We start from the raw sequence: 26,845 nt of genomic DNA, 5'->3' as shown, positions 1-26,845 counted from the left end.
AACTTTCACGACGCCAATGGGCTTTTTCTGCCTTACAGAAAAGACTATGCAGAAAATGATGACATAAAACACGTTTATGACAACTTAATTTTAGAATAAGTTATAAATGATCACGGAGAGTGCCTCCTACAGAAGAATCCACAAGTTCATTTTATTTGCCTCATCTATTGGTAAAGCGAGTAAGACAGGGCAGCACAAACTGGCAAATAGTCTTTGACAGTTCCTAACACGAACTGTCAATGACAACCGACCGGGGTGGCGCAGTGGTTAGCACACTGGACTCGCATTCGGGAGGACGACGGTTGAATGCCACGTTCCGTCATCCTGAGTTAGGTTTTCCGTGATTTCTCTAAATCGCTCAGCCAAATACCGGGATGGTTCCTTCGAAAGGGCACGGCCAACTTCCTTCCCCACCCTTCCCTAATCCGATGAGACCGATTACTTCGCAGTTTGGTCTCCTCCCCCAAATAACACAACGCTCTTAATGACACTTTAGTAGTCGGTATCCTGAGGTGGTTGAGGTCCTTATAATACTTCGGCTGCGAGGCTTTGTAATCATTACCGATATTCTTCAAGCTTTTCTGCAGCTCTCACTACACCCCGGTGATAGTGATCTTACTAGTTTCTTCTGGTACAAGATCAAAAATAACATGCTTGGAGGTCACACTAATACAGGACAAAGGAAAATTCATCGATCGTCACTTTTACGTTTCGGTCTCGAATGCATCCCGTTTCTCCCTTCAGCTACTATTCGTCAACCAACATATGATTATCAGTTTCAGTTCCACGCAGCAGATGCCTTACTGTATCAGAACATGTACTTGGATGCATCATTGCTGCGAGACCGAATCGGAAAGCAACTCAGTCCCTCTGTGTTGCGAGTTATTTTCAGTAATGAAGAAAATAAAACTGACTCTGTCGATGTGGGTGACTAATTCGCAACAGTTATCCGCAGTTTATAAAGTGGAAGGAAGAGATATCCAAACGAAAGTCACGATTCTAGGGATGACAAGGAGCTAGGAACACGACATATTCTCAGTGAGTCAGAGGCAAGTCATCGCAAAATTTGCAGAAATAATTGCAACAGAAATAAATTTACTAAGAGCAATAGCAGGTCCTTATGACTCTCTGGGATTGATAACTTCAATATCCATCGTAGAAAACATCTGTTTCATGCTAGGACGAACTCCTGCCTCACAAGCTATCGGCTAGGTGGTGCAACTGGATGGCAAATCTCCCTGAGGTATCTGATATTATCATTCCAAGGAGGATTCAACAGCCAGGGAACGATGGCTTCCATATTCACATTTTCTGTGATACATCTGAGAGAGAATGTGGTGCCGTCTTATACATCACTTCTTGCGATAATATTTCCGAACTAATGTGTAGTAAAAGTAGCTTGAACTGCTAGCAGCACTGACAGGAGCCAGGCTACTACAATATCAAACTTAGAAACACAACACTTTGACATTTTCCGATGTAATCCTTGGATGGATAAAGGGTGATCACGCCACAAGGAAAACGTTTGTATGCGACAGAGTGTCAGAAACACAAACGCTCACCGCACCGTCTCATTGGAGACACTATCCAGGCGAAGACAACACAGCGAATTTAGTTTCAAGAGGATTCACACCTCAGAGATTGCGAATACTGGACATCTGGTGATATGGTCCACCATGGCCATCACTATATCCTAATTTATAGCCGAGCATTCATCACGCAACTTTGTACGTAAAATTTTATTTGGAGCTAGGAAGTTAGATAAAACTCCTCAGACTTCAGTCATTCGGGTTCCACGATCACTCACGTAAACAGATTCAGCTCTTACTGGAAATTATTACGAACTACTGCTTACGTGCTTCGCTTCATAAGAAAGCTTCTTCGGAAAACAGGCACGTGCGAAGACTTTACTGCAGAAGAGATATCAGAATCTCGTCTTTATCGGATTAAAACTCTCAGGAATAATGCTTCTCATCAGAAATCATCACTCTATGCAAAGGTCTTCCACTTCCTAGCACGTCTAAGATAAAACCTATATTTATGGTGAGTTATTACGTTTAGGTGGTTGCTTGCAACACGCTGAGGCGTCTATCGAAGAACGTCACCCATTATTGTAGAAGGAAACCGTCACTTCACCAATCTTCTGATCATGTACACACATAACAATCAACATCTTGGAGTACGAGTGATTCTGTTATAACTAAGAGAAACTTTGTGGCTACTACAAGCCCATCGTATGATCATAACGCTTCTACGTAGTCATCTTCCCTGTACACTTGCAGTTACATCACTGGCCAACAGAAAGAAGGGCTATTACGAGCTAGGGAGTGAAACCTCTCAAGCCCTCTGAAGTTTTTAGAATTAATTTCTCGGGGCCCTACACTCGAAATCAGGCATCACTATAAATCATTGTTATGTCATGTTAATCACCTGTGCTGTAACTAGAGCGGTCCATTTAAAACACACAACCAACTAGACAATGGACCGTATCTTACTAGCCTTCCAACGGTTTATTTGTCGACATGGCAACGTCCAAACTTCACATCCAGCCAACCGGGAGCTAACAGAAGTATGGCTCTGCTGACAAGACATGCTAGTTCGTTATAAAACAACGTATCAAATGGAAGTTCTTAGTGCCACGAGTGACTTGGTGGGGAAGATGGTCGGAGCTGATGGTTGACTCGATTAAACGAAGCTTCCGCGAGTTACTGGGGCGCTGCAGCATGGACGAGGAAGGCCTACAAACTATAATTGTGAACACAGAAGCTGTCCTCAATGCAAGACCCATCATACAAACTGTGAGCCAAGTGCTTACCCAAGTTCATTTCTCCGTGGGAGGAAGGCTTATCATTCTACCCACGGTCCTCGAGCCAGCAGAAACAATAGACTTGGTAAAGAAATTTAAGATGGTCCAGAAAATAACCGACGACTTTTGGAAGTGGTAGAGCAAAGAGTATTTATTGCGTCTTCAGACCTTCCATCAAGTTAAGCACACTGGCAACCACTGGAGGTCCGGACTAGAGATAGGTGATATTATTTAGTTGGTAAGTAAAAATTTGTGAAAAAAAGTCACTCTAAAAATCTGTAAGACGAAGCACGTATACATTAGAGAAACATAGTTGCGATTTTAAATAACAGATACAGTGGACTCATTGAAACTATCAGACAGTTACTAGTGGAAATGAAAAAGTGAATCTTTACGATCTCTTTCTGTTACCTTTCTAATATGGTCTTTTCTCTTGTTGTGATGAAACTTGTCTGAGCTGTACGCCTTTATTGGCTTGTATAAGAGAATGGAACAGTATTTTGTACAGTTTACATACAATTTATAAAGTATAAAATATAAAAATATTTTGGAGTTAATTAATTGTCGAATATTTCAATCGAAGCCAGTTCTGGACCAAGAAGACTTAGCAAGATTAATGTCCATTTCGCATCCGTTACGGGTAACTATTGAAGACGTAATAGACCTAAAAAGGATCAGGGGAAACTAAAAGTTAAAAATTCGAACTTAACATATTTACGAACACTGAACTTTGTTGAGTGCGTTAACGAACTACAGAGCTTCTCAAGATAGACGACTGAGCATAGCCTCATAGTATACGTAAAAGATAGCGTCTCAATTATTAATAAATTATTACCTCTTATACACGAATTTCTACTTGTTACGTCATACACAACCTTTTTATTATTTTATTAATTTGCATTGTCCTTCAAGAGGATGTACAGTACTTCACCGCCACATGTGCAACAGAGCTAAAGAACTACGGACAGTTGGAGACGGGCTAGATTGAACCGTTGTCCTCATTACCTTGGATAAAAAGAGATGTTACTAGGCCAGTCCAGCTGGTCGTCCCTCTGGAGGACGACAAGGATGGAGAGGATGTGGAAGACCAGATACGTTGTAAATAGTTGTCCTGAGCACATTATCTTTATAGCTATGTTTATATAATATCATTGACTGTTTTGTTGTTGTACAGAGTGTTTGGAAATTAAGACGTGTAGAGGGGAGTGAGTAGATAATATTTTGAGCGGGAATTCATGTCCGACGACGGTTTCAATTCGGGTTTGTAACGCGTCCACGTCTGCTGAGGGAAAGAGAAAAGTCTCAGAGCTGCTTGTGCTGGTATGCAATAGGGTAGACAGGATGACGTTTACTACGTCAGATGGCCGCCTAATATCACTTAAGTCCTGTCTTGCTGCAAGATGTATCCCATGTAGAAAACATCGTTTGGTACTCGTTTTCGGAATACACTGGCATGCTGCTTGTGTATGGCGAAGTTGAGGTAACGGAAGAGTTGCTAATCCGTTGTATCACGAATGTTTTCCGCAACGTAGTACGCTATCGCGCAAACTTTTTGCCCGAGTTACGGAGCGGCGTCGAGAAAAAGGTACCTTCACCGCGAGGTGCTCCACGGCAACGTTGAACGCCCGAATTTAAAGAAGATGTACTGCATCACAATGAAGAGGACACTTCAACGAGTACCCGAACAACTGCGCGTACTATGGGTGTTAGTCACAGTATCGTCTGGGTCGTTCTGCGTGAGTAACAATTACATCCGTACAAATTAAAAAGGGCACACACTATGGGTCCAGCCAATTTTCCACAACGCTTTGCCTACCGCACGTGGTTCCTACACATCTGCATCGACGCACCCCTATTTCCACATCGAGTTCTGTACACAGGTGAATATAAGTTCACTAGCGACTGTGTTCTGAATTTGCGGAACAGCCTTGTCCGGGCAGATGGAAACCCTGGAGCCACTCATGTTCAGGGATTTCGGCACTGATTTGGTATTAACGTGTAGGCAGGTATCTCGGAGGGTCATATGGTTGGGCCATAGTTCCTTCCACTCTAGATAACTGGTCCTGCATACCTGGTGTTCCTACAAAAAGTATTGGACCCTTTCTTGGAAGCTGTGTGACTCTCCGTCAGGAAATGTGGTTTCAGCATGATGTGGCACCACCTCAATTCTCATGCGCGTATAGAAAACAGCTCCACAGACGATATGGTGAAGGAAGGATAGAATGTACAGAATGCTGGATTATTTTTCCGTTTTGGACCAATGTAAACAATTAATGCTTAAGTCGTAATACAAAAAATGTGCCTAAGTGCTAAATAGGTTTCGTTGCTTAATTTCCAATTATTACTTAATAATTGTACTGTGTCACGGCTAAATCATTTTCTCAAGCAGAAGTGGATGAGCTGAACATATGAATTGAATACGTGGTAGAACGCACACGGCACGGTTCCTATTGAAAATGTTATGTAATCACTCCCGTCTACCGGTCATAGAAGCTTGTAATAGGAATTTCCGAACACCCTGTAGTTACACAAGTAAACACTCTGTTAGGTGATCAGCTTGTGCTTTCTTACTTTTTGAATGAAGGCTGCGGAGATGTGTACGGGTGAACAGATGTGCAACCTTAGAACAAGATGCCCTCAGATGAACCAAGAAGCTACCAACCTCAACCTCTGTTCAGCGAACGTTGCTGCATATGAGCCATCACAGATGGCGCCTGGATCATGCATCCATGCTCACTGATGTTCATTGGCGGCGAGGGCTGGAATTTGCACACCAGTACAGCAACATGACCCTCAATAAGTGATGACAGGTGCCCTTTTCAGATGACTCACATTTTATGTTCCATAGGACGGACATCCACTAGCGTGTATGGCTTGAAACGTCTGAAAGCAAAGGAAGAGGGAGCGTTATGGTCTGGGCAATGTTTTCGTGGCATTCGCACAGATGAGTTTGTCGTACTCCTCTGGCCACCAAACTTCTCGGATTTAAACCCAATCGGGAATCTGTGGGACCATCTCGATCGGGCTGTTCGCACCATGGATCCTCAACCGAGAAACCTAAGGCAACTGGCGGCGGCACGGGAGACGGCATGGCTGTTTATATGTACAATGTGATGGTTCTGCGGCTCAGTGGTGAAGTGCCACGACACGGGTCCACAGGTTCGATCCCTGGACTGTCCTAGGAGTTTTAATTGTCATTATCACTTCTTTCGTCTTTGGCGGTGTTTATGCGAGTAACGGTGAATGCCAAATTGCACACTTCTTCGGAGTGCAAGTGGCTCTGTCCCCCTATAGCTATGTGAAAAAGTTGGTTCAAAGATTGGAGGCAGAAAACGGAATAGCACCTTCAATGGCACCAGGCCTAGGAAATTACAGTGGTGTTCAAACAATTATTCAGTTTTATAATAGATTTCTTTTTATGTATGTTACGTTGCCAACATCAGAGTTAGATGCATCCGTAGCCAATTGGCTACTGAGCTACTGAGTGCAAAAATCAGATGGAATAGCATATTCACATAGGACATATTCTGTAATACTACCTTATGGACATGTAGGTACAGAAGGTATTATCAGTGGAAATATCAGTGTCGACATACATACTCTAGTCCAACAGATGATCAGGCAGATGAATGTATCACGGCAGCCCTGTAGCTTTTCGTAGGGACTTGTGAATTTCAGACTTAATAACACTGTCAGCTTCTTGTGAGCTGTTTGGTGCATGTCAGCATTATTAATAAATGTAGATGGGTGACCAAGTATCCCATGTGCAAAACGGATATCTCTCTCTCTGTTTATTGGAGACTCACTTCTTTCGTTCCTGTTGTGGTAACCCTTCATAATGAACTGAACCGTATTCGCTACAGCAGTTGGAAAAGCACAGACGTCACCTGCCCCAAACACACTAAATTAAAGCCATTGCCATGTACACATACATTTGCCGACCAGTAGATCACGGTGAGAAAACTTGGCTTACTTGTTTTTTTTTTCTTTTTTTTTTTTTAAAAAAAAAAAGACACCTCTTAGCAGTAGTTATCATCACGTTCAATTCGTATGATAACATCTTCTGAATTGTTGAAGTTGACAACTGATTGTCTACAAGGCTGTGGACATTTAGTTCACCAGATCGAAGATGCAGTTTTAAAAGTGCTTACAGATTTGTCTGATAGTTTTGCTCATTTAAGTAAAATTGTGTTACAGTTTTTGGTGTCTTTACATAACAGGATCTTTAATTGAACTCCGATAAAGATTGTGCACTCAACTGCTCCATTGCGATCACGTTCCACATGACTTGTGAAACACGCCACGCAATTAGAGAGAGAGAGAGAGAGAGAGAGAGAGAGAGAGATCAGAAATAATTTTGCGTTACACTTTTGGTCGCCTTTTCACCTCACATTGCCTAAAAAAGGATAACTTATTTTGTGAGATAGACAGTGATCAGTTACAGGTTGTCAAAGTACGGATTCATGTATGCCCTCCAATTTTCTGGATAATACAAAATGTCCTTATTTTTTAGTGTTGTGACGATTCCGTCTGATGCTAAATAGATCCAGCTTCTCAGTTGCGTACAAACACAAAACGCAAAAGTAGTGAGCTAAACCGTTTCTCAGGTGTTAGTTTCGAGTGATCCGAGATTAGTATGTCGAAGCTCCTCGAAATAGAATGCTTGCAAGGCCTGAAACACTCCTGTCAGTAGTTTTGGAATATTTACCCTGCGTTAAGAAGTGAATATTTAAGGCAGTACGAGGTTTTGAACGAGCAGTGTGTGTAAGGCACTAGTTATTGAGTTGCTACTATAGCAGTGTGTGGAGCGTTCGAAGTGGAGTTAACCACTGTTTGCTCTTCATGACCGTTTGTAGAAGGCTGAGAAGTACTCATTACAGGGACTACCAGACATGTATTTAACGTTGCGGGATGTGGTACCAAGAAAGCTGAAAGAGTACACAAAGAAAATTATTCGCGACAGGCATCACTATAATTAGAGGTAATTCATCACAGCAGACTTAAATGGATGAAGAAACTGAACATCCAAACCAAAGAGAATAAGATAAGTTTCTATAAAACTAATTGCTTTTTGAGGAAATAGTGCGTATTGTGACTGCGAGTCGTATGGTCGCAACTACGCCGCAGGCTAGCCTTCCCTCTAGCCACGAAGGTAACACGGAGCAGCCCACTCTCCAGGCGGAGCGAAACCACTATAAATTCGAACGACAAATTATACACTCCTGGAAATTGAAATAAGAACACCGTGAATTCATTGTCCCAGGAAGGGGAAACTTTATTGACACATTCCTGGGGTCAGATACATCACATGATCACACTGACAGAACCACAGGCACATAGACACAGGCAACAGAGCATGCACAATGTCGGCACTAGTACAGTGTATATCCACCTTTCGCAGCAATGCAGGCTGCTATTCTCCCATGGAGACGATCGTAGAGATGCTGGATGTAGTCCTGTGGAACGGCTTGCCATGCCATTTCCACCTGGCGCCTCAGTTGGACCAGCGTTCGTGCTGGACGTGCAGACCGCGTGAGACGACGCTTCATCCAGTCCCAAACATGCTCAATGGGGGACAGATCCGGAGATCTTGCTGGCCAGGGTAGTTGACTTACACCTTCTAGAGCACGTTGGGTGGCACGGGATACATGCGGACGTGCATTGTCCTGTTGGAACAGCAAGTTCCCTTGCCGGTCTAGGAATGGTAGAACGATGGGTTCGATGACGGTTTGGATGTACCGTGCACTATTCAGTGTCCTCTCTACGATCACCAGTGGTGTACGGCCAGTGTAGGAGATCGCTCCCCACACCATGATGCCGGGTGTTGGCCCTGTGTGCCTCGGTCGTATGCAGTCCTGATTGTGGCGCTCACCTGCACGGCGCCAAACACGCATACGACCATCATTGGCACCAAGACAGAAGCGACTCTCATCGCTGAAGACGACACGTCTCCATTCGTCCCTCCATTCACGCCTGTCGCGACACCACTGGAGGCGGGCTGCACGATGTTGGGGCGTGAGCGGAAGACGGCCTAACGGTGTGCGGGACCGTAGCCCAGCTTCATGGAGACGGTTGCGAATGGTCCTCGCCGATACCCCAGGAGCAACAGTGTCCCTAATTTGCTGGGAAGTGGCGGTGCGGTCCCCTACGGCACTGCGTAGGATCCTACGGTCTTGGCGTGCATCCGTGCGTCGCTGCGGTCCGGTCCCAGGTCGACGGGCACGTGCACCTTCCGCCGACCACTGGCGACAACATCGATGTACTGTGGAGACCTCACGCCCCACGTGTTGAGGAATTCGGCGGTACGTCCACCCGGCCTCCCGCATGCCCACTATACGCCCTCGCTCAAAGTCCGTCAACTGCACATACGGTTCACGTCCACGCTGTCGCGGCATGCTACCAGTGTTAAAGACTGCGATGGAGCTCCGTATGCCACGGCAAACTGGCTGACACTGACGGCGGCGGTGCACAAATGCTGCGCAGCTAGCGCCATTCGACGGCCAACACCGCGGTTCCTGGTGTGTCCGCTGTGCCGTGCGCGTGATCATTGCTTGTACAGCCCTCTCGCAGTGTCCGGAGCAAGTATGGTGGGTCTGACACACCGGTGTCAATGTGTTCTTTTTTCCATTTCCAGGCGTGTATATGTCACCAGCACAACAGGAACTATGATGCATTGTATATGATAACGGGTAAAAATGGTAAAAATTTTCTACTGTGTTCTACTTTCATTATTTTAACTTAGGCAGTGCCGTGAGCTGTTACGTAAACTACGCCGCAGCACTTGTGGCTGGCTCCCACGGTATTACGCTGAGCTAGGGACGCCACCACGGCATTGCTGAATGAGAGACGCCAACTTTGTGCCACAAACCCGCCAATTGGAGGACGGGGTGCCGTCATGTGAGGTACGCAAGAGGGTCGCACTCTTGCCTGCGAGCGTCCTTACCTCTGTACGTGTCCACCAGGGGGTTGCGACACTTGTGAGGAGCGACTGTTGTGAGGAGCGACATTTGTGAGGAGACCCGGCCGAACAGGTAGCGGGAGGTCTACAGGGACACCAAACAGGTAGTGCACCACAGTTCAGTACTGCATCGTCACATCACTGCCGTCACACAGGAGTGCAAAACGATCGCTGCAACGCATCAGGCAAAAAGCGCGGGATCTACACAAAATCCGACCGATGCTGCAGGAATATTTCTGCAAGCACATCATTTGGTAATGAATGATGGGAGCAAATTTTTACTTGCAGATGACGACAGAGGACCAAATGACAGGATGTAGGTGTTCGCCAGCGAAAGGGGAAAATCCTATTTAACAGACTGCAATTAGTTCTTTGTTGATGGAGCGTTCAAAAGCTCCAGCAAGCAGTTTTGACAATTATTTATTGTTCATGCTGATATTTCTTGTTCTGAGGAGGAAACAAGCACAGTTCCAACCGTGTGCGCCTTGCTACCCAATAAAAAGCGAGAAACGTACGATCGATTTTTCACAGCTGTTAAGAGCAACCGTTCCTGGATGGAGTCCTATAGCTATCATGATGGATTTTGAAGCTGCAGTCATCCAATCAGTAGCACATTTGTTTCCTGATGCAAAGATTGATGGCTGCAACTACCAGTTCAATCAGTGCTTGTGGAAGCAAGTGCAGAATTGCGGCCTTGTTGCTGCCTACAAGGAAAACGAAGAAATTCATTTTCACATAAGATTGTGTTCCGCTTTAGCTCACATTCCCCTGGACATGTTAGGCGATGGGTGGCTATGCGTTCAGGAGAGCACGCCAGATAATGAAAAACTGCAGGATTTTTACGACTATTTTGTTAAACAATGGCTGGGTGGCTGGATAATGAAGACATGCCAAGAGATATATGGAACTGCGCAGGAAGGCGTCACCGCACCAACAATGTTTCAGAAGGATGGACTCGGAGGATAAATACATTGATTTCGAAGGTTCATCCAAATTTTTACTCCTTAGTAAAAATTCTCAGCAGAATTGACCGACTAGTTTTAAATCGAGGTCGGAAAATAAGAAAGAAGTCCGCAATTAAGACAGATGAGATAGTTTCTAATAGACTTACAAGACTCCAAGTTGACGACAATATAAAATCATTTCTTACTTGCGTGCCCTATGCACAGAAATTACAATGAAAAGGAAATGGCTGAACCTACAGCAACACTTGTGAATATTGAAAAGGGGCTAAGTTCACGCCAATAGCCCTATTGTAAAAATTGCAAATAAATAATCATCCTGCAAATATTGTAAATAAATATAACGCGGGACGAAGAGAGACTACCTCCTCGTGGTGTTCCCTGGAAACGACACAAAGTCGGCTACATGTCTCTTGCAAATTGTAAAAGATTCACTAATGAAGTCTGACAAGCCATAACTTTTCTAACAATCACAATCAGCATTTTTGTGTAGAGAATTTTAGAAACAATGTCTGCTTGAGTGGACGATGAATACATCTTGTTTCAATACATAAATTGCATTCCTTAACGCTAACCACTAGCAGGACTCACATTAGACCTCAGTACACTTCCCTGCTTGGTACGGGAAAATTGAGGTTTATTTCGAAATAATTAAAGAAAAAGTTTCTACCGAGAACTAAATTCTTTAGTTAGCTCCTGTTAATATATGTTAAAAGGTTGCCACTCCTATCACATTAAATTTTGGGTGGGGGGTTGAAAGATGGAAAACGTTTTCGGTTTCTCTAGTTTCTGTAAAATATTTAGTTAAGTATGAGGTTGAGCGAAAATTATGACCTATGTAAGATTAATGAGAACAAAAATTCCAATGACAAAGCTCTTACGCATAACTGTGCTACGGCTAATGGTTGACATGATATCGTGGGGGCAAAAGCAGCTCCGATTTATAATTTGACTAAGGCTATTCTTCCTTGCCCAAAAAATTCTGAAATAATGTAACCTGGCTGCACTGGAAGAGTGTGAATGTCCCTCGGCAGCTGCCCGGGCCGGCACAAGTCGAACGCTCAGTCACACCAAGTGGCAGCAGGTAGTGGCCGAGCAGGTAGTGGCGCAGAATTTGCGACACACTCTGTGCCGGTCTCTTAGCAACCCGGATTTCTCACAAGTGTAGCCACATTCCAGTTTCTCACAAGTGTCGTTCTCACAAGTGTGTACAACCCGTCCACCAGTCCTTCCTATTGCTCTTACCGTACCATGGGCGGTTCACCCCGCGGCCGTAGCCAGTTTTCATGAGCATTGTATCCCTTAGTGGTAGTTCTTTGGAATAAAATAGTTCTTTGGAATAAAACCCATTTTTTCCCTGAATCATGGCATTTATCATTTTACCTGTAGGAGGAACACCCCAGATGCCCACCTGATACCATCCTGACATGAGCGGTATATCAGCGGCCACCTGTAACAAGTACATCACTGTGTACACCAGGACATAATCCGAGTTACGTTGATCTCAGCAGTTCTATCGTAGCTCTCCAACTAAGGAGAATCGACCTCCTTACCAAAAGAATCATCACACTCGCCGCCGACGATTCCGACGGGAAATCAGCAGCCCAGCGCTAATGCAAGACTGCCACGGAGCAGAGACTACGCTCGGGAGCAGATATTCACCATAATTTAAACCTAATCAGTAAATGTGCACTGGAAAAGAGTACGACTAATTTTGTATAATGGCCACACGAGAGTTGAATATTTGCATTATTGAGTAAATCAACTTTTTGTACATAAACATTTGTAATTATTCCAGTAAGTATAATATTTGTATGTATGCGCTCCTGATAATGTTTGTTGACTGTATTGCCCTATTTGCACAGACATATGAACGGCACCTCGTCGTCTGTAGAAGTTGGATTAGTCAAATCAACTGACGACAGAATTGCCACAGCGTGGCAATAGATTCATCAATAAGCACTCTTCAACTTGCCCATGAAATGCATGTTTCGAAGAATATAGCGTGGAGAGTACTGATGGAACATCAGTTATATCCCATCACAAACAATGAGTGCAATGATTTTCAACCCCCTGTTCGGTTCAGTCAACAAATTATGTTGAGATTTATGCACTGAAACTGCGTCGCCCATTTTATACAACTTGTATGAACTTAAGTTGGCAACAAAATATACTGTGTCCTGCCCTTAGTTAGGTACGTCAAAGTATTTAGTTTAGCAACGTATACTGTCTGCATAACTTCAGCCCTGTATACCTTTATGAGACTGTGTATTAGGATGAATTATATGTTTATGGGATAAATACGACGCAAAGCTAGCTTTCCTCCTCTCATGAAAATAGTACTATTGCCCCGGCACAGAAATGTCAGAGCATAAAACAATTTTTATTGGGACTTTTACCTTCCTTTTGTGTGAGATTATATGTCGGTCATCACTGTAGACCACGCATTACGTAATTCCTAATGTTCTGGATACATCTTTATTGTATTTTATAATTACTTTGGTATATGTTCTGTGGATTTTTTTCTAGGAATTTATTATGACGTTTGCACTGTAACTAATTAAATTTCCCTTCCCTTTCCTCTCCGTACTTATCTCCCATTTCACTTACGCCCCTCCCCTTCTCCCTCCCAATTTTATCACTTACCAGCCGGCCACTGTGGCCGAGCGGCTCTAGGCGCTTCAGTCTTTAACCGCACTGCTGCTACGGTCGCAGGTTCGAATCCTGCCTCATGCATGGATGTGTGTGATGTCCTTAGGTTAGTTAGGTTTAAGTTAGGTTTAAGTAGTTCTAAGTCTAGGGGACTGATGACCTCAAATGCTATGTCCCATAGTGCTTAGAGCCATTTGAACAATTTTTTATCACTTGCAGATGACGTACTTCAAGTTATTTTATATCCAATTTGAGTTATTGGTTTCTATAATCTTTTTTGGCCTATAGCCAAATAAAACATCATTTGTGTTTCTTCAATACTGGCATACGGATACTAAGTCCCTCTCTTCTGTAACAATATTTCAATAATTTAGTTGTTTCCTATCTATTTCAGTGCTGTCCTTTCCCGCAGTTTTGCACATTAATTTCGCAAATACATTTTGCGTCCTAAATTTTACTCATCTTAATTCCACCGGCACGACATCAGTTCACTAGCTGCATTTGTGAAACAGTATCTAATGATAGCACGATATTTTGTGGTTTTACTATGATGGAGCTGAATCTGATCTTCATTTGTACTCGATGGGTACATATTCACAGCTGCGAATGTGTGTTGTTGGGGGAGCAGTGAGGTGTTTCGTGGAGACTCACGAGTATCTGGCTGGGGCTGGCATCGCGGTCCACGTCGTAGCGCACCACCAGCTGGCCGGAGACGCCCTCCTCGCCCCGCTGCCGCTGCTCCTCCTCGGTGGACGACCAGCGCACGATGGCGCTGGACAGCGTGGGTCGCTCGATGCGCGCCAGGGGGTCCGCTGCAACAGACAGCGCAGAGAACGCGGCACATGACGGAAATTTCTATGTTTCATCATAATACCTAGTTTGCATCATTTGTTTACCACACTGGCAATACGATATTCTGGCAGCAAGGCTCTTACGTCCAGTTTTCTATTTCATCTACTCGTACAGGGACAGCACTTGGCATAACAGCTAAAATGTGAAGCAGACTGACGTGGAACTATACCACACAGTGATTCCTGAAACCATCAAGTCCGTTCCACTAACTCCAGTACCTCTTAAATATTGTCTGACCACAACAAAACGGTCTCGCAAGAAAATGTTAAAAGAAAAGAAATTTGCAACGTAGAGTTACCAACTCGTATATTTTACATGTCCATCTACCGTCTTACTTACTCTGTGGTGTGTGGCGGAAGATACTTTCGCTCCATTTGTGTTCCCTTCAGTATGGGCTCAAATTTGGTGGTCACTACACTAGATATATTCAGGATGAAGTAATATGTTGCTTAGCTTCTCTTAGTACGTGCCCGACAGAATTTTTAGAGTAAAAATCACAGTATTACACAACGACTTTCTTGTAGCATCTGCCCCTGGTGTTCACCGAGCATAGCCGCAACGCTTAGCCACAGCCTGGTGGATTGTTTCCTGAACACTACAGCGTAGTGTGTGCTGATCTGAAAGACAGAACATGTGGCACGGGTGGAAACAAAGCCGTGAGGGTTGATCGTGAGGAGCTATTAGGTAGCTCATACGATAAAGCACTTGCCCGCAAAAGACGCAGGTCTCAGGTTCGTATTCCGGTCCGGCACACAGTTTTAACCTGCCAGAAAGCATCAAACAGTGCACATTGTACTTCGGAATGAAAATGTATTGTGTGAACAGTCTTCCAAGCTGTGGCTAAGCCATGTTCTTTCTTTTGGGAGTGCTAGTGCCGCAAGGTATGCAGGGGAACTTCGATCCAATTAAGAAGGTATAAGATGGGGTACCGGTGGAAGTAAAACTGTGAAGACAGGTCAGGAGGCCTGTTTGGGTACCTCAGTCAGAAGAGCACCTGCCCACGAAAGGCAAAGGTCCCATGATCGAGCGCAAGTCCGGCACACAGTTTTAGTCTGCCAGGAATTGTCAGCGAACACTCAACAGAATATTCATTCTGGAAACGACTATTGTTGTCACCAAAACAGAGAACAGATGGACAGCCGTCATATTAGGGAACATTACGCATTCTGTCGACATGTGGTCTACTGATTTGTGTACCCGACCAACACCACACACCGATGCCCCTTCCTGTTGGAGAAGGAATTCATTTGTAGGGGTGTGGCGTCTCTCCTCTTCCTTTCAGAGTAGCACTTGTCCTGAAGTCATCAACCATTTGATGCGCAGTTTTTATCCTCCACAGCTCCCTCCAGCGCCATGGAAATTATTCTTAACACATGCCCTATTCTTAATACATGACCTATCATCCTGACACTTACTTCCACATGTTCCTTATCTCGCCGATTGTGTGGAGAGCTTCTCCGTTTCTTATCTGATCAGTTCACTCGACTTTCAGAAACTTTGTTTAGCACCGCATCTCGAACGCTTCGACGCTTTTGTTTTCCAGTTTTCCAACAGTCCATGATTCACTTCCATACAGCGCTATACTCCAAACGTACAGTTTCAATAACTTCTTCCTCCTATTGAGGCCGATATTTGATATTATAAGGTTTATTTTGGCCGGAGTGGCTTCTTTACCGATGCTAGTCTCCTTTTTATGCTTCCTTGCTTCGTCCGTCATTTGTTATCTCGCTTCCAAGGTAGCAGAATTCCTTCACTTCGTGTTCTCAGTGGTTCACAGCTTCGAAGTTTTCTTGGCTATGTTATTTCTGTTACTCCTCATTACTTTCGTCTTTCTTTCGATTACTCTAAATCCACAGTATGTGGTTAATATTCTTCACTTTATTTAACAAGTTCTGTAATTCTCCCTCATTTTCACTAGTAATAGCATCGTCATTTATATCCTGAATTTTAATACAAAACATGAATCTTCCTTTTATTTAATCATTGCTTTTTCGATGTATAGACTGAACGATATACGTGAAGCCTGTACCTCTGATCCGAATTCTTCGTTCTTGTCCTCCGTTCTCTTTTCTTCCCTCTTGATTATTGTACATGTTATATGCTATCCGTATTTTCCTATAGCTTCCACCAATTTTACAATGAATTTGCATTTCTCTTTCTCGACATCGATCAGTTCTACGAACGTGTTTTGATTTTTCTTAAGTCTTTCTTCATTTATCAAGTGCAACGTCAGAACTGTCTCTAAATCTACGTCTACATCTCCATACATAATCCGCAAGCCACGGTGTGGTGCATGGCAGAGGGTACCCTGTACCACTACGTCTCATTCCCATTCTTCTTCCACTCGTAAATGGAGCGATGGATAAATGGCAGTCTAAATGCCTCCTTACGACCCCTAATTGCCCTCATTTTTCTTCGTGGTTCTTACAGCCTCAAATTTCCGTAATAGTGCCTCGGGAAAAGAGCGTCGTCTTCCCTCCGGGGATTCCCGTTTGAGTTCAGGAAGCATCTGCGTAACGATTACCAGCTGATCGAACACGTCGGTAATAAATCTAGCAGCACACCTCTGAATTGCTTCGATGTCTTCCTTTAATCCGACCTGTTGGGGATCCGAAACATTATTAACAGTACTCAGGAATGGGTCGCCCTGGCGTTATATACGCTGTCTCCTTTATCGATGAGCTACACTTTCCAAAATTCTCACAGTTAAATGAAGTCGAGGATTTGCCTTTCCTACTACCAACCTGACGTGCTTCTTCCACTTCATATCATTTTTGCAACGTTACGCCTAGATATTTAATCGATGTATCTCAAGCAGCACCCTATTAAAGCTGTACAGGATTATTGTCCCCACTCATCCATATTAACTTACGTTCTTCTACATGTACAGCAAGCTGCCATTCGTCCCAAGAACTGAATTGTCTAAGTCATCTTGTGTCCTCCTACGGTCACTCAACGAGGAAACTTTCCAGTACTCCACAGTGTCATCAGCAAAGAACCGTAAATTGATTCTCATCCTGTCTGTCAGATCATTTATGTATATGGAGAATAGGAGCCTGGGTCACTCCTGACGGTACCATTGTGTTTGATGAACACTCGCCACCTAAGCATACGTAGTGTGCTGCCTATACCTTTCCAAAGGCTACACTGTTCGTTTTCAGTTTTCTTTTCAATTTTTCTGTATATTACTATTACCAGCAACTTAGATGCATACAGTCTCAAGCTGAATATGTGACATTTCTTGCACTTACCCGCCCTTGCTGTCTTCGGTATTGTGCGAATGATATTTATCCAAACTGTTGCTTCACAGATAGAAATTTGCGAGCGTAGCATGGAATGTCATCGCTCAGTTGGTCACACAGTCATAAGACGCGGTGCGCCACTTACTGGTATCGTCCGGCTCGTCCGTGATCTCGTTGTCACTCCGCATGCGGGGTACTTGCACCAGCCGCAGGGGAGCCTGTTCCTCCACGCGCACCTCCACTGACAGGTCCCTCACCACCTGTAACCGGGGACAGCACGTTACAAGCCGGACCACTCTTGAGGCAGGTCGCCGCGCGACAAGCAGCCTGCAGTACACCATTCACTTACAAACTGTAACTCGGCCCTCGGATGAGCACATGAAAGGACATACAGAAAACAGAAAGCGTCATCTACGTTTCACGGGCACTGCGGGCCGAATGACATTGGAATACTGGCGGAAACGTATAGGTTGTACTTAACCAGAGCATTGATACTACTTGTCGTACTGAAATATATATACCGAAATAGTTAACAAAAGTGAAACGGGTTCAAAAGCGTCTGATAAACTCGACGTAAATCAGGAGGTTAAACGCAAGTATAACACTTCGCCCGGTGTTCTACATATACAGGGTGTTACAAAAATGTACGGCCAAACTCTCAGGAAACATTCATCACAAACAAAGAAAGAAAATATGTTATGTGGACATGTGTCCGGAAACGCTTACTTTCCATGTTAGAGCTCATTTTATTACTTCTCTTCAAATCACATTAATCATGAATGGAAACACACAGCAACAGAACGTACCAGCGTCACTTCACTTTGTTAAAGGAAATGTTCAAAATGTCCTCCGTTAGCGAGGATACATGCATCCACCCTCCGTCGCATGGAATCCCTGATGCGCTGATGCAGCCCTGGAGAATGGCGTATTGTATCACAGCCGTCCACAATACGAGCACGAAGAGTCTCTACATTTGGTACCGGGGTTGCGTAGACAAGAGCTTTCAAATGCCCCCATAAATTAAAGTCAAGAGGGTTGAGGTCAGGAGAGCTTGGAGGCCATGGAATTGGTCCGCCTCTACCAATCCATTGGTCACCGAATCTGTTGTTGAGAAGCGTACGAACACTTCGACTGAAAATGTGCGGGAGCTCCATCGTGCATGAACCACATGTTGTGTCGTACTTGTAAGGGCACATGTTCTAGCAGCACAGGTAGAGTATCCCGTATGAAATCATGATAACGTGCTCCATTGAGCACCAACAATTCCTGCTCAAACGTTCACAGAAAATCTATGTTGATGACGTGATTGCACAATTGCGTGCGGGTTCTCGTCAGCCCACACATGTTGATTGTGAAAATTTACAATTTGATCACGTTGTAATGAAGCCTCATCCGTAAAGAGAACATTTGCACTGAAATGAGGATTGACACATTGTTGGAGGATCCATTCGCAGAAGTGTACCCGTGGAGACCAATCAGCTGCTGATAGTGCCTGCACACGCTGTACATGGTACGGAAACAACTGGTTCTCCCGCAGCACTCTCCATACAGTGACGTGCTCAACGTGACCTTGTACAGCAACAACTTCTCTGACGCTGACATTAGGGTTATCGTCAACTGCACGAAGAATTGCCTCGTCCATTGCAGGTGTCCTCGTCGTTCTAGGTGTTACCCAGTCGCGAGTCATAGGCTGGAATGTTCCGTGCTCCCTAAGACGCCGATCTATTGCTTTGAACGTCTTCCTGTCGGGACACTTTCGTTGTGGAAATGTGTCTCGATACAAACGTACCGCGCCACGGCTATTGCCCCGTGCTAATCTATACATAAAATGGGCATCTGCCAACTCCGCATTTGTAAACATTGCACTGACTTGAAAACCACTGTCGTGATGAACACTAACCTGTTGATGCTACGTACTGATGTGCTTAATGCTAGTACTGTAGAGCAATGAGCCGCATGTCAACACAAGCACCGAAACCAACATTACCTTCCTTCAATTGGGCCAACTGGCGGTGAATCGAGGAAGTACAGTATATACTGACGAAACTAAAATGAGCTCTAACATGGAAATTAAGCGTTCCCGGACACATGTCCACATAACATCTTTTCTTTATTTTTGTGTGAGGAATGTTTCCTGAAAGTTTGGCAGTACCTTTTTTTGTAACACCCTTTATACAGAAATAGAACAACAAAAGTAAAACGGGTTCAGATGTAACTGATAAACTCGACGTAAATCAGGAGGTTAAACGCAAGTATAACTTTTCGCCCGGTGTTATAGATACAGTTGTTCACCCTGGATTATAAATATTATTCGAAACACGAATAAGCACTGGTTTATTGACTGATTCCCAGTTAATTACCTGTTGGAAACCACCAATCACGAGCTGAGCTTACTGTGCAAAGAACTTAAAACAAAGATCTCTGCCCATACGACTAAAGTCACCACATTTAAAGGAGGTGAATACGAGCGATTAGAAATTGTAATTTATGACAATATATCAGAACTAGTGGAAAGCTAACTGTATTCCAATTCAACTAAGTTTTCCATAAGACCAAGAGGTAGATAAAAAACTTGCATGAATCCAGTATATGCTTGGAACTTTGAAAAATAGTTTGTGGAAAGAAACTAAAATTGAAATTTAGTGAAACTGTACAGTATATCTCTACGTCAGTGAGACGTTTGTCATTTTCCAAACAATAGAGGAATAGAATTCAAGCATATGAAATAAGATTTCTAAGAGCTGTGAAACGATGCACCAACTGAGATAAAGTAAAAAATATAGGTACCAGAAAAGAGTTTAAAGTTGAATTGATAAACATTGTAACAAGTGAACGTAGAGTTAAATGAAGGACCGCGTGGAAGAAATGTTAGGCTCGCGGTTATAACTACGAACATAATATATGTGCTACATGATACAAGAAAACCCAATAAGAGTTGACATGAATAAGGAACAGGTATCATTCCCAGTCTCTGAAAGTAAAGATCTTTCGCGGCCGAAAACTTCCGGAATAAGAAGTCATCCTCATTCTGCCGACGGCTTTCTCAGAGGGGGTGCAGGAGCGGACAGAGATTTAGGGCAGTCTCTTGCCCTTGCAATGGGAAACTGCCCCTAAACGCGGAAGAACCACCAATTATCAAAGGCATGAGGACGTAGAAGGCAACAGACACCACTGCATTAAAAACACATAATTTGTATACTCACGAAACGTGGCTTGTAATTGATAAACTGTTATGATGGTCTCTCCATTGGCAAAGGTTCCTCCATGCGGATCTCCGCGAGGGGGCAGCGAAGGGGAGGTGACCATGAGAAAAGGATTGAATAACCAGCAGAAGGACAAGGTACTTCGAGTGGCTGCGTGGAATGTCTGAAGTTTGAAAGTGACAGGGAAGCTAGAAAATCTGAAAAGGGAAATCCTAAGGCTCAAAGTAGATACAGTGGGGGTCTGTGAAGTGAAATGGAAAGAATACAAGGATTTCGTGTCAGACAAGTATAGGGTAACATCAACAGCAGCAGAAAATGTTATGACTGGAGTAAGATCAGTTATCGTGTCAGACAAGTATAGGGTAACAACAACAGCAGCAGAAAATGTTATGATTGGAGTAAGATCAGTTATGAATAGAAAGGTAGGGTAGAGAGTAAGTTAATGTAAATACTTCAGTGGTACTGGTGTTGTCATCAGACTCGGCAGCAAACCAACACCGACAACAGTAGTTCAGGTATACATTTCGACGTCGCAAGCCGAATATGAAGATTAAGAGAAAGTACACGAAGATATTGAACGAGTAATTCAAATGTGAAGGGAAATGACAATCTAATAGTCATGGGAGACTGTAATGCGGTTTTAGGGGAAGGAGTAGAAGAAAGCGTTATGGGAGAGTATGGGCTTGGTACTAGCAATGAGAGAGGAGAAAGACTAATTAAGTTTCCCCATAAACTTCAGCTAGTAATAGCGAATACTCTGTTCAAGAATCACAAGAATAGGAGGTATGCTTGGAACAGACAGATAGATACGGGAAGATTTCAGTTGGATTAAATCTTGGTCACAAGGAGATTTCGAAATCGGATGCTGGATTGTAAGGCGTGCTCAGGAGCAAATAGAGACACAGATCATAATGTAGTAGTGATGTAGAGTAGGCTGAAGTTGAAGACATTAGTCAAGAAGAGTCAATACATAAAGGAGAGGACCACAGAAGTGCTACGAAATGAAGAGATACGCTTGAAGTTCTCTGAGGTTATAGATACTGCGGTAAGGATATCTCAGGTGGCAGTTGGGTGGAAAGAGTAACGTAGGTACAAAGAAGGTAGCTGCGTAGAAACCATTGGTAATAGAAGAAATACTTCAGTTGATAGACGAAAGAAATACAAATATGTTTAGGGAAATTCACGAACCTAGAAGTATAATTCACTTAGGAATATAATAAATAGGAAGTGCAGGGAAACTAAGACGAAATGGCTGCATGAAAAAAGTGAAGGAATGAAGAAAGAAATGATTGTCGGAAAGAATCATATAGAAAAGTCAAAGTAACCTTCGGTGAACTTAAAATAAAGGGTGATAACATTAAGAGTGCAATGGGAATACCACTGTTAAAAGTGGAGGAGAGAGCGGATAGGTGCAAAGAGTATTTTGAAGGCCTCTATGAAGGGGAAGTTCTGTCTGATGACATAACAGTAGAAGAAAGAGGAGTCGATATAGAAGAGATAGGGTATCCATTATTAGAATCAAAATTTAAAAGAGCTTTGGACTACTTAAGGTCGAGTAAGGCGGAAGGGAGAAATAACATTCCATCTGAATTTTTAAAATCATCGGACAAGTGGAAACAAAACGACCATTTGCACCGGTGTGTAGAATGTATGGAAGCGGCGATATATTATCAGACTTTCGGTGTGTAGAATGTATGAAAGTGGCGATATACTATCAGACATTTGGGAAAACATCATCCACATAATTCAGAAGATTGCAAGAGCCGACAAGTGCAAGAATAATCGCACAATCGGCTAAACGCCCCACGCATCCAAGTTGGTGACAAGAATAATATACAGAGGAATGGAAAAGAAAATTAAGATTCTATTGGATGACGATGAGTCGGGTTTTAGGGAACGTTAAGATACCACAGAGGCAGTTCTGACGTTGCGTTTGATAATGGAACCAAGACTGAAGAAAAATGAAGACACTTATATAATTTGTCGACCTGGAAAAAGTATTCGACAATGTGAAATGGCGCAAGAGATTTGAAATTCTGAGAAAAATAGGGGTAAGCTATAGAGAAAGACGGGTAATCTACAATATGTACAACAGCCAAAAGGGAATAATAAGAGTGGGAGACCAAGATGGAAGTGCACGCATTAAAATGGATGTAATCTGGCATGTAGTCTTTCGCCCCCGCTGTTCAGTTTATACAACGAAGAAGTAACGACGGTAATAAAAGAAAGATCGAAATGCGGGATTCAAATTTAGGGTGAAGAGACTGACATAGTAGCAAGAATATGGGATAAAGGATATGTTTTCTCCACTGATTTAAGGTGTTATCCGTTTGAAGTTTGTATCATATTCAGACAAAATATCGTGAACGATTCTGTACAAAGTGTGGACTACTTTGGCACCAAGGGCAGAATTGTGGAAGTAAGAGGCAAAATGCGCGAAGACGAATTACAGGTAATCAGTTGTGAAACACCAACGGGACGCTGTTCCCAGTAACTGTCGACGCTACGAAGATGTATGTAGGAGTGGAGTGCTGTTTAATTGGCGTAATAATCGATAAAGAGCATAAATCCTCCACAATATGGGTCCGAGGCGTAGGGGATAATGATGCAGAATCGCTGCATCAGCGATGTTAGGTATTCATATTGGAGCAAAACAGTTGCGAGAGTATGAAAGTTTTGTCCCATGTAGATGAAGGGTGCTGCGCGATTCTAGGGTTGGATTTCTGGTGAAAATATCGTGCGAAAACTGATCTTCAGCAGTGCACCGGTGGAACTCAGCTGGGCTTTGTTCCGACTGAAGGAAGCTGTTTCCGATTCATACCTCGCAAAGGACAAGCCAGTCAAAATGTGTTCGAAGGGCCTGTACCAAGCTGCTGAAATGGCATCGCTGGTGAAAGTTACATTGGATACGAGTAAAACTGTTATGCAGGTGGAGCTCCATCGTCGTCCTTCAAGACGTCCTGGATTAGTTGCCGCAGGTAGAGTCACCATTCCCTAAGAAGAGTAGAGGGCATAAAAGGAAAAATAGGGAGCCTGGAACACTTACACAAGCTGACCAAGAAATGCCATAAGCATTCAAGTTTCGGAAGTAAGTGGTAGGCTAGCATGTTTTACTTCAAATGCAGTCTCTAAGAAGGGGATTTACATTATGTTTTCATGTACCATATAGGAATTTTGCTTGAGATGTTAGTTTAGAGTCTTCATCGGTTATAGCTATGTGTGTAGGAAGAGTAGGATTAAGGGAATTATTGCTAATTATTGTATCTTGTTTATGTAATTTTCATCTTTTTCTGCTTCGGATATAGTTTTGTTAATGTAGATAGCTGGAGATTTGTTCACTTTGATTAGTACGAATGAGGCAAGTTTGTGTTTTAATTAACTGATAAGTAAAGTGTATGGTGACACAATGGGAGATGCTTCCATGTGAATGATGCTGTATTTGTGGGTGTGGACCACAGACAATGGATCAGCTGGAAAGGGAAGGGAGCATGATAACAGCTTCCTTCTTCAGGTCACCAACAAGGACGACCATGATGCGTATCATAGTTCTGGTACTGCTGTACCTCTTCAACGAGGAAGGTCAGATGCATTGATAACCAGTCACTTTTGGTGCTAAAATTGGCATACCATGTGTGGAAAGTGAGAAACGAATTATGGAGGCTGGAGGTGGCGTTGTCGGAACTGCCCCTTGAGGCTAAGAAGAAGGAGGGGGGGGGGGGGTGTTGAAAGAAGTGCATGGAGAGTATTAAGGCTTATGCCCCCGACGAAAATCTGTGTGAACAGTTACCGCAAGCGGTCAATTTGGTACCATGTATGTTGCAGGGAGGTAAGAGAGGGTTTTTGGAAGTTCAGGTGTTTTATCAGAAACGATATTCGGGATCATAGATACCAACGACATATGAGACTGAATGACATTCTTGGACGGGTGACAGAAACAACGGATGGTACTACAGTTGTGACTGAGTGGCGTACTATGAACTTGAGAATTTTGGAATGTACTGACCAACACTCGAATGCTGTGAAAACTAACAGTAGACTTGACAGGCCATGTGAAAACGGCCATTAACATGGTGAATCATGATGTGAATGTTATACGAAAACGGTTAGGTATGCCTGGCACTAGGGTAGCAGTAGCGAGACTTTTCTGATCACTAGCTGACAACATCTCGATTGGTGGTAAAGGGGCTGCAGGAGGTCATAGACCATGCAGTGCATGGGCAGTTGAGCTCTACAGTGTTACCTCCTAAAGTACTTCTAGACAACCTACAGAACAACCAGAAGCAACTACCAGCTGGGTTGTAGTTCATCGCCTGGCTGAATAAACAATATCCTACAATCATTTTATCATCCCATAACGGTAGGAGTCGACATAGACTGTGCTCGACTCTATATGTTGGTCCAGATTCGAGTAGCTAGTACAAATGTAGCACAGTTCATCCTAACCTGATAAAATCGGAGGGCTTGGGGAAATATGTACAAATACAAACAAATGAAGTGATGTAAATTTGCAAAGACGTGAAAAATTGAGTGCTCTTATCAGAGGATAAAGTCTGTCTTTGTCTTTGTCTTAAAGATGTGCCTGACCCTCGTGGTTCATACCGACTTAGAGGCATACGAGATGCAGTTATTCCTATGGAGCCTTGGAGAGCAGAAATAGAAGATAGCCACAGGATATCCTGGCACCCTATAACATATTTTCAAAGAGCATTGTAACATCAGATACATTACATGCAAATGATTGTTGCGAGTCGCTACAAGCAAGGTCAGTGTGGGGAAGCGATACGACTGCAGCTGCAGTGCAGCAGCTTGTTAATTAGCAGCGCAACTTGTGACATCTTAGGACCAACTTTTCATTTCAAGGCCATCGCATCTGTCACCATCATTCTAAATGTGATACAACGTTTGTTGTACGAGCCAGATAAACCGGCGTAAGTGCTGCCAAGCCAGAACCTAACCTGTCTCAATGACTGCTCGGAACTCATCTTTTTCTACACATGCGGCGAGCTTAAAGTAACTCAAAGCTGACACATTACTGCAGATCAGGTAGTCCACCACGTGCAGTAATATCGTAGTGATCGACGTTGCAGAGCTGTAGTGGTGAGTGTCTCAGTTTCAGGCACTGGTGTGACCTCAACTCTGCTGTGTGCAGCCTATATCTATTTTAGACTGAAAACCACCCACTCACCTAAACTCCCTGAGAACCAGTTTCCAATTGATCAGGTAAACCTTAGGAAGCAAAACTTAGCTAAGCAACCAGCCACTGAACATTGTGTTTCACGCTGGATTAGTATCAGGAGAATGAAAATGCATGGTGCACAGTTGTCAAGTTATGTGTTGTCGAGACCTTTTCCAGAGATGTAATGGTCTACGATCTGATGGACCAGATATTCCATGGAATAGAGGCATGTTGCACCACAACTCCACCTCTTCCAACAGAACAACCACATGACTTACTCTGGAGATGTCATAATAAAATGATGTAAGAAACAGTACAGGAGCCTGTTAGGTGTTTCTGCATAAGCCACTCAAAGCGAATGATGTCATCGTTGCTCAATGGCCATGCCTTGGGCCTAGGTCGTATTGTGACTTACGAGAGAGAAGAGCTGCCTTTAGGTAAACCATGATGGACCAAGTTTGTAAGAATACTAACCGTTTTAGGCAGGCAGTATCGGTCATCGTCATCGTCAGTTGCTAGCTGTGAGGAGAGGTCTACGTCATTAAACGACCAGAAATGGGAGTTCATAGAGCTGTTGCCGCCAAATACACTAGCTGCAGAACTGCTACTTGCACCACGTCTAATTTCCATCCACAGTGAGCCAACTTCCTTGGGGGCCCGGTTTTAGTGCTTGGGCCACCTAGCTGCCCAGTCGGCATCGCCTTGCGCTCTTCTTCTGCCCATCATCACCTCAGCGTGCACAAGTAACCGCTATGAGCTGCCGCAATCTGCTGTGGGTTCCACTGTTTGATTCTGCACGCTACAATGCTTCCTGCAATGGGCCGTTTACTGACAACATTATAATCCTCGCCTAGTTTTTTAATGGCAGGTCCGCCTTCCGTTACATCTAGTAGTCAATTCCGCATTATGAAGGGGGGGGAGGGGGGTGTCGTATACTTTGATGACATAGTGTACTGCCGTCCACAAGGAAGAAAGAGGGAACATTTGCTCTTTC

General features: G+C 43.7%; 1 protein-coding gene across 1 annotated transcript in view; it reads right to left on the bottom strand.

Annotated features, from left to right (window-relative positions):
- The window catches only part of LOC124564815 (inter-alpha-trypsin inhibitor heavy chain H4-like), a 208,243-nt gene that overhangs the window by 125,441 nt on the left and 55,957 nt on the right, over positions 1-26,845 (bottom strand). Inside the window, exons 5-6 of the mRNA XM_047131013.1 lie at positions 17,618-17,732; positions 14,030-14,190 (exon numbers count right to left, since the gene is read on the bottom strand). Of these exons, the coding sequence (XP_046986969.1) occupies positions 14,030-14,190; positions 17,618-17,732 (276 nt within the window). The remainder of the gene's footprint in view (positions 1-14,029; positions 14,191-17,617; positions 17,733-26,845) is intronic.

The sequence above is a fragment of the Schistocerca americana genome, chromosome 1 (assembly GCF_021461395.2).
Source record: "Schistocerca americana isolate TAMUIC-IGC-003095 chromosome 1, iqSchAmer2.1, whole genome shotgun sequence".
Taxonomy (NCBI): domain Eukaryota; kingdom Metazoa; phylum Arthropoda; class Insecta; order Orthoptera; family Acrididae; genus Schistocerca; species Schistocerca americana.
This window is presented reverse-complemented; position numbering and strand designations above follow the sequence as displayed.